Source organism: Ranitomeya imitator, chromosome 1, assembly GCF_032444005.1.
Source record: "Ranitomeya imitator isolate aRanImi1 chromosome 1, aRanImi1.pri, whole genome shotgun sequence".
Lineage (NCBI taxonomy): Eukaryota > Metazoa > Chordata > Amphibia > Anura > Dendrobatidae > Ranitomeya > Ranitomeya imitator.
In genome coordinates, this window is record NC_091282.1 from 769,442,133 (window position 1) to 769,451,149 (window position 9,017).

The following is a 9,017-nucleotide window of genomic DNA, read 5'->3' on the forward strand; positions in this document are numbered from 1 at the left end:
GAAATAATGATCTTAACTTGTTGAACTGGGTCACCAGAGGAGCGAGGTTTCAAAGCCAGAAACAGTTTGCAATTATTTTTGAAACTCAAAAATTTAGCTCTATCTCCAGAAAACAAATCAGGAATAGGAATTCTTGGTTCCAACATAGAATTCTGAGCCACAAAGTCTTGAATATTTTGTACTCTTGCAGTGAGATGATCCACACATGAAGACAGACCTTTAATGTCCATGACTACACCTGCGTCCTGAACCACCCAAATGTCTAGGGGAAAAAAAAGGCAAAACACAGTGCAAAGAAAAAAAAATGGTCTCAGAACTTCTTTTTTCCCTCTATTGAGAAGCATTAGTACTTTGGGCCTCCAGTACTGCTATGATAAGGTAATTCAGAACCACAATGTACCTAGTGGTTAAGAGCACACAAAGTGACCTGATAGTTACTAACATGGGACGAGCTCTGAGACGTGGAAACTCTGTTGACCGCAATCCCTAATCCTATCCAACCACACTAGAGGTAGCCGTGGATTACGCCTAACGCTCCCTATGCAACTCGGCACAGCCTGAGAAACTAACTAGCCCTGAATATAGAAAAACAAGCCTACCTTGCCTCAGAGAAATTCCCCAAAGGAAAAGGCAGCCCCCCACATATAATGACTGTGAGTTAAGATGAAAAAACAAACACAGAGATGAAACAGATTTAGCAAAGTGAGGCCCGACTTACTGAATAGACCGAGGAAAGGAAAGATAGCTTTGCGGTCAACACAAAACCCTACAAACAACCACGCAGAGGGGCAAAAAGACCCTCCGCACCGACTAACGGTACGGAGGTGCTCCCTCTGCGTCTCAGAGCTTCCAGCAAGCAAGAAAAACCAATAAAGCAAGCTGGACAGAAAAAATAGCAAAACAAAAGTAACACAAGCAGAACTTAGCTTATGCAGGATAGATAGGCCACAGGAACGATCCAGGAGGAAGCAAGACCAATACTAGAACATTGACTGGAGGCCAGGATCAAAGCACTAGGTGGAGTTAAATAGAGCAGCAACTAACGACTTAAGCTCATCACCTGAGGAAGGAAACTCAGAAGCCGCAGTACCACTTGTGACCACAGGAGGGAGCTCGACCACAGAATTCACAACAAATTCCTAATCCTATCAAAGACACTAGAAATAGCCGTGGATTGCGCCTAACGCTCCCTATGCAACTCGGCACAGCCTAAGGAACTAGCTAGCCCTAAAGATAGAAAAATAAAGCCTACCTTGCCTCAGAGAAATTCCCCAAAGGAAAAGGCAGCCCCCCACATATAATGACTGTGAGTAAAGATGAAAATACAAACACAGAGATGAAATAGATTTAGCAAAGTGAGGCCCGACTTACTGAACAGACCGAGGATAAGAAAGGTTACTTTGTGGTCAGCACAAAAACCTACAAAAAGACCACGCAGAGGGCGCAAAAAGACCCTCCGCACCGACTCACGGTGCGGAGGCGCTCCCTCTGTGTCCCAGAGCTTCCAGCAAGCAAGACAACAATAACAATAGCAAGCTGGACAGAAAAATAGCAAACCAAAGAAATACAAGCTGGAACTTAGCTTCTGCTGGGAAGACAGGTCACAAGAACGATCCAGGAGTGAACTAGACCAATACTGGAACATTGACAGGTGGCATGAAGCAAAGATCTAAGTGGAGTTAAATAGAGCAGCCAGCTAACGAATTAACCTCGTCACCTGTGGAAGGAAACTCAGAAACACCCACCAGAGGAAGTCCATGGACAGAACCAGCCGAAGTACCATTCATGACCACAGGAGGGAGCCCGACAACAGAATTCACAACAGGGGGGAGACAGGACGGGCTGGGGGGAGACAGAGGACGGGACAAGGCAGAGGGCCGACGGCCAGGGGGACAGAGGACGGGAGGGGGAGACGGGGGGAGACAGAGCATGGAACTGAACGGGGGAGACAGGACGGGACGGGGGGAGACAGAGGACGGGACGGGGGGAGACAGAGGACCGGACGGGGGAGGCAGAGGACTGGACAGGGGGACACAGAGGACCGGACGGGGGAGGCAGAGGACGGGACGGGGGAGACAGAAGACGGGACGGGGGAGACAGAAGACGGGACGGGGGAGACAGAAGACGGGACGGGGAGACAAGACGGGACGGGGGAGACAGAAGACGGGATGGGGGAGGCAGAGGACGGGACGGGGGAGGCAGAGGACGGGACGAGGCAGGGGACGGAACGAGGCAGAGGGCCGCCGGCCAGGGGGACAGATCCTAGCAAGACAATATAAATGGAGAGAAAGGGAGGGTTTGTTTTTTTTAGGAATTATACTCTATCTGACATTATCAGACGCCCACAGTGTCCTCACATGGATTGAGGGGGCACCAGCGTTCCACTTTGTGAAGAGAAGTCCAGTGATGAAGTGACATCTGCAGGGAGGTCACTGCTCTGGGGGACACAGGATGGGGAAAAGCCACAATACCTAGAATAAAAAAGAAAGAATCATGTATGAAACTCGATACAAGTAGTGGCTAATACCAGTGGCCACCAGGCCAGCACAGCACAGCATGCAAGTAGAGAATAAAGCCTGGGATCTGGAGACATTATTGTCACGCTATTTCGCTCCCAGAGGTCATAGGTCGGTCATCATGTGTCCACAATAATAATGAGAAAACGTTTTATGTAAAAAAAAAAAACAGGACCGACTCCTCACCATCAGGCAGAGATTCTCATGTTAAGCAATATCAATCCCTCAGATCTCCAACATCATTCATCCCCTCCCCTGTTCTCCCCCACACACTATAGCACTATACTTCCCTGCACACCCCCCACCGCAAGTGACATCACGCACAGCGCATGTAACATCAGCTCCCTACCCCACTCAGACCGAATATCATCAGCCCCATTCTGCAGGCAGACCCACCACGCATGCAACATGACCCCCTTCCCAACAGAGACCCCCAGCACACAGCCCCCCTTCCCGACAGACACCCAGCCCCGCTCGCAAGGAACATGACCCCCTTCCCCACAGAGACCCCCAGCATGCAGTCCCCCTTCCCCAGGCAGGCCCCTCCAGCACGCAGTCCCAGGCAAGCAACGTCACCCCCTTCCCCACTCAGGCCCTTCCAACACGCAGTCCCAAATAAGCAACGTCACCCCCTTCCCCAGGTAGACCCCTCCAGCACGCAGTCCCAGGCAAGCAACGTCACCCCCTTCCCCAGGAAGGCCCCTCCAGCACGCAGTCCCAGGCAAGCAACGTCACCCCCTTCCCCAGGCAGGCCCCTCCAGGATGCAGTCCCATACAAGCAACGTCACTCTCTTCCCCAGGCAGGCCCCTCCAGCATGCAGTCCCATGCAAGCATCACCCCCTTCCCCAGGCAGACCAAAGGTGCGCAGTCCCAAGCAACCTGCACCCTTTCCCAGGCAGACCCCAGCATGCAGTCCCATGCAAGCAACGTCACTCCCTTCTCCAGGCAGACCACCAGCACGCAGTCCCATGCAAGCATCACCCGCTTCCCCAGGCAGACCACCAGCACGCAGTCCCCTGCAAGCATCACCCCCTTCCCCAGGCAGACCATCAGCATGCAGTCCCATGCAAGCATCACCCACTTCCCCAGGCAGACCCCCAGCATGCAGTCCCACGCAAGCAACGTCACCCCCTTCTCCAGGCAGACCACCAGCATGCAGTCCCATGCAAGCATCACCTGCTTCCCCAGGCAGACCACCAGCACGCAGTCTCATGCAAGCATCACCCCCTTCCCCAGGGAGACCACCAGCACGCAGTCCCATGCAGGCATTACCCCCTTCCCCAGGCAGACCACCAGCATGCAGTCCCCTGCAAGCATCACCCCCTTCCCCAGGCAGACCACCAGCACGCAGTCCCCTGCAAGCATCACCCCCTTCCCCAGGCCCAGGCAGACCACCAGCACGCAGTCCCATGCAAGCATCACCCCCTTCCCCAGGCAGACCACCAGCATACAGTCCCATGCAAGCATCACCCCCTTCCCCATGCAGTCTCCCAGCACACAGTCCCATGCAAGCATCACCCCCTTCCCCATGCAGACTCCCAGCACGCAGTCCCATGCAAGCATCACCCCCTTCCCTATGCAGACTCCAAGCACGCAGTCCCATGCAAGCAACATATCCCCCTTCTCCCCAGGCAGACCCCCTCCAGCATGCACATGCAGCCCCATGCAAGCATCACCCCCTTCTCTCCAGGCACACCCCCCTCCAGCATGCACAGGCCTTGTAATACTTTTTAGTGGTTTCCAAGAAATGTAGTTATGGCAAGTGTTTTGGCGGGACCTGTCAATATTAGTAAATGGCTCAATGATGTAAGGGAAGTTTTTTCCAAACAGAATCTGGGGAAGATGACCTTATTCTAACTATATCTCTGGCGATGATGCCTTCACACTTCTACATAGTTTCATCTGATAGATGATCTGATGATTCCTTCTGATAATTATCCTTTACATTTGCATATGGTCACATCTAACATGTGAAATTTCATTATCTGCTCTATATTTTTTGTTCCTTCTGGCGATGATGCCCACATAGGTTTGGCGATACTGTTCAGTTATACATAAGGTTTATATTTATGCCCGAGTTCACTTTGCTATGCGAGTACATGCAAACGTAAGCTGAATGATTTATTGAATCTGGTGCGGATGCCCATATGATTGCGTCTGGCGACGATGCCGTTATGTGTATGTCTCAGCATATGACACTACATTTATATCTGGCGGTGATGCCCTTTTTGTACTTTATTATATGATGTACAGAATATCGCACAGTATCATAGACTAGCTATATCCGCCACTGCTTCAGTCCTAAACTACTTTGCTCTATTTTACAGCTTTATGTGACCATAAGGAATCAATAGGAAATAGGTAATTATCAGACAATTGATATCTTTTCATGATGATCTGTAGTATTTACTCTCCTTCTATACACCACCACGAGTTATTATTATTATTAGGAGGTATTTAATTTAATTTTGTATTATAGAGTCTTTAATGGCTCATAGATATCTATATTAATTAACTATACACAGATCAACACTATTCAACAGCTAAAGCACTTGTTTTTGTTTTTTTGTAGTGTCTAGTTTTGGTGTTTATGGTGGTGGCTTTTAGGTAGGGATACCTTTATAGGGTCTGAGGGCCAGCCGTCAGTGAGCGGGGGCACCATATTGTATCCCAGGGTGCCAACCTCCGCTGTTAGGAAGGGACTTTATTAGGGTAAGGCACCTCTATCTTCCTTATAGTTAAAATAAATACATATAATATTTGGTATTTTTATCATAAAAGTAGCCAGGTGGCTTCATATTCATAAAACTACTTTTTTTGACCCATCTATTAGGTACCCTGCCAATTTTTAATGTGTGTTTTTTCTTAATGTTGAGTAAATAGAAGGAGTGGCTCACTGTTAGTATTCACAGGTGCTCTGGAAAAATATCCAATAGTCTCAAGAAAAAATCCGGCACACTGTTTTCAAGTCAAAAAATTAAGATCAATTTATTGGAGATATATACACATCTTCTCTTTCAAATTAGCAGTATCGCACAACATAAGGACCATTAAGGTATGTGACATTGGTATCAAAATTCAACGTTTCGGCTATATTATAAGCCTTTATCAATAGATACCTGAATATAAGACAATACAAAATAATATTTAGTCCACAACGTTTGAGCAAAACAAAGTATAAACATATTCACATAGCAAACTTAAATAACAAAATAATTGAAAAAATTGAAAACAGTAAAAAAGTAAAAAAGTGAAGAACTCCATCATACATGGAGATAACACAGAAAATTGATGCCAAAAGCAAACAGCCCTACTGGGTAAGTATAATATCATAGTCGTTCTATACCAAAAAATTACATGAATTTCACTACAGGAATAATTACTTTCGCTACAAAGATTATGAGTTCCGCTGTAAAGAAGGTGTATTTAAATGTATATATACATGCTCATCCCACAAAATATCACTGCAGCAGAGTGTGTCAGGTGCTGCCAAATATATAACACGATAGTACCACACTGAAAAAAAGGGGGGGAGCGGTGTATATTTGCTGCCCAAAAAATATATAACAAAAAATATAACCTGCTACCAGGTAAGTGTATAGCTCCCTATACGGCAACAAGGAAGTAGGACCGAAAAAACATGAAAAACATTAAAAAAACATGAAAAAAACATGAAAAAAACAAAGAGAGGAACTCCTGACAAGTCCATAAGGACATAACAGGAAAAGTAATCCCCACCGCAAAAACAGGAGTCCGGTGTGATGAAAAGTACCGTCTCCCATACTGGCAACCGCCAGATAACGTGATAGGAAAAAGGGTGACACGATCTTACCCGAAGCAGTGAGTCCGTTACTTGCTTGTCATTCTCGTAGACCTGATACTATCTATTTTCCCCCTTTTTCTTCTTTTTCAATTTCTTTCCCTAGTTTAGTCGGGATTCATGTATACATTCCATTATATATAATATATATATACAAATCATATTTTGTATCACTGGTATAATATAGCGTATAGGTATATAGGTTTTTACATTTCATATCCCCTTAATATTAATATTTTAACATTATGATAGTGCGCATTATTATATTTTCTCTAATTTTCTTTTCCTATTCTCTACAGACAGGCGCTGACCCACGCTGAGCTACTCTCAGGAAGAGTCATATGATCGGCCGGACTTTGTCGGCTTTTTCCGACTCCTTTCGGCTCCCCTCGGCTTGTGAGCCGCGCACGCGCACTTTACACTGCCACCCGGAAGTAGTTTCATACCGGGTTCACCTAGGCTGCTTAAGAGGACGCATGTTCTCAGCGTCCTGACATCGCACTTCGGACCTCAGCAAATAACGGACTCACTGCTTCGGGTAAGATCGTGTCACCCTTTTTCCTATCACGTTATCTGGCGGTTGCCAGTATGGGAGACGGTACTTTTCATCACACCGGACTCCTGTTTTTGCCGTGGGGATTACTTTTCCTGTTATGTCCTTATGGACTTGTCAGGAGTTCCTCTCTTTGTTTTTTCATGTTTTTTTCATGTTTTTTTATGTTTTTCATGTTTTTTCGGTCCTACTTCCTTGTTGCCGTATAGGGAGCTATACACTTACCTGGTATCAGGTTATATTTTTTGTTATATATTTTTTGGGCAGCAAATATACACCGCTCCCCCCCTTTTTTTCAGTGTGGTACTATCGTGTTATATATTTGGCAGCACCTGACACACTCTGCTGCAGTGATATTTTGTGGGATGAGCATGTATATATACATTTAAATACACCTTCTTTACAGCGGAACTCATAATCTTTGTAGCGAAAGTAATTATTCCTGTAGTGAAATTCATGTAATTTTTTGGTATAGAACGACTATGATATTATACTTACCCAGTAGGGCTGTTTGCTTTTGGCATCAATTTTCTGTGTTATCTCCATGTATGATGGAGTTCTTCACTTTTTTACTTTTTTACTGTTTTCAATTTTTTCAATTATTTTGTTATTTAAGTTTGCTATGTGAATATGCTTATACTTTGTTTTGCTCAAACGTTGTGGACTAAATATTATTTTGTATTGTCTTATATTCAGGTATCTCTTGATAAAGGCTTATAATATAGCCGAAACGTTGAATTTTGATACCAATGTCACGTACCTTAATGGTCCTTATGTTGTGCGATACTGCTAATTTGAAAGAGAAGATGTGTATATATCTCCAATAAATTAATCTTCATTTTTTGACTTGAAAACAGTGTGCCGGATTTTTTCTTAATGTTTTTAGTCATTACTATTAAAAACTATTGTTTTAGGTCTTTTTTTTTCTGGTTCTCATATTTGATATTAAGGCCTTATAATACTTTTTTGTGGTTTCCAAGAAATTTAGTTGTGACGTCACTGCCATGAGCATAAACATTACAAGCATAAAGCAGCTGCTGGCATTGGAGCAGAACTCTGTGAGGGAGCGCCGGGTAGGTAAGTGTAATGTTTTTTTGTTTTTTTTATGTTTTCTGATGGGGCCATGCAAGGATGGGGGTGGGGGGTGGGGGGGCAGTTATAAGGATTGAGCCCTGCATACCAGGACCAGGATGGGGGCCAGTCATACCAGAATAGGGATGGGGCCCTGCATACTACAATGAGATAGGAGCCCTGCATGATGAGGGCGATCATTCCTGCCAGGATAGGGATGAGGATCCATGCGTACCAGGCTAGGGATGAGGGATCCATGTGTATCAGGATGGGGATGAGGGGACCATATATACCAGGATAGAGGATATTAAGTACAGAGTTGACCACATTTTTTGCTTCAATTTTTTTCCTAATTATCTTTTCTAAAACCTAGGTGCGTCTTATACTCCAAAAAATACGGTATATATATTTTTGTCGCAATGAACTTATTCCTCATGTTTGGCCTCATTAAAGGGAACCTGTCACCCCATTTTTTCAGATTGAGATATAAATACAGTTAAATAGGGCCTGCGCTGTGCGTTACTATAGTGTATGTAGTGTACCCTGATTCCCCACCTACGCTGCGCAATACATTACCAAAGTCGCCGTTTTCGCCTGTCAATCAGGCTGGTCAGGTCGGGTGGGCGTGTTCACAGCGCTGTTTCTTCCTCAGCTTTACATTGGTGGCGTAGTGGTGTCCGCATGTTGAGGTGACTAATCCACTGTGGGCACGTGAACAAGGAGCGCGCGATCTGCGCTATCACCCCCTGTCATCGGTGGGGGCGGCCATCTTCCTGGGGCCGCGCGTGCGCAGATGGAGTGCTCTGCTGCACGGGGCTTCAGGAAAATGGCCGCGGGATGCCGCGCGTGCGCACAAGAGATCGCGGCGGCCATTTTCCCAAAGCCGAGATGCAAACTCGGCTTTGGGAAAATGGCCGCCGCGATCTCTTGTGCGCACGCGCGGCATCCCGCGGCCATTTTCCTGAAGCCCCGTGCAGCACAGCACTACATCTGCGCACGCGCGGCCCCAGGAAGATGGCCGCCCCCACCGATGACAGGGGGTGATAGCGCAGATCG

General features: G+C 46.3%; 1 protein-coding gene across 1 annotated transcript in view; it reads left to right on the forward strand.

Moving 5' to 3' along the window:
- Window positions 1-7,744, forward strand: part of LOC138658098 (zinc phosphodiesterase ELAC protein 2-like) — a 57,283-nt gene extending 49,539 nt beyond the window's left edge. The window contains exons 4-5 of the mRNA XM_069745645.1: window positions 4,845-4,878; window positions 6,637-7,744. Of these exons, the coding sequence (XP_069601746.1) occupies window positions 4,845-4,854 (10 nt within the window). The 3' untranslated portion in view covers window positions 4,855-4,878; window positions 6,637-7,744. The remainder of the gene's footprint in view (window positions 1-4,844; window positions 4,879-6,636) is intronic.
- Window positions 7,745-9,017: the final 1,273 nt, after the last annotated feature.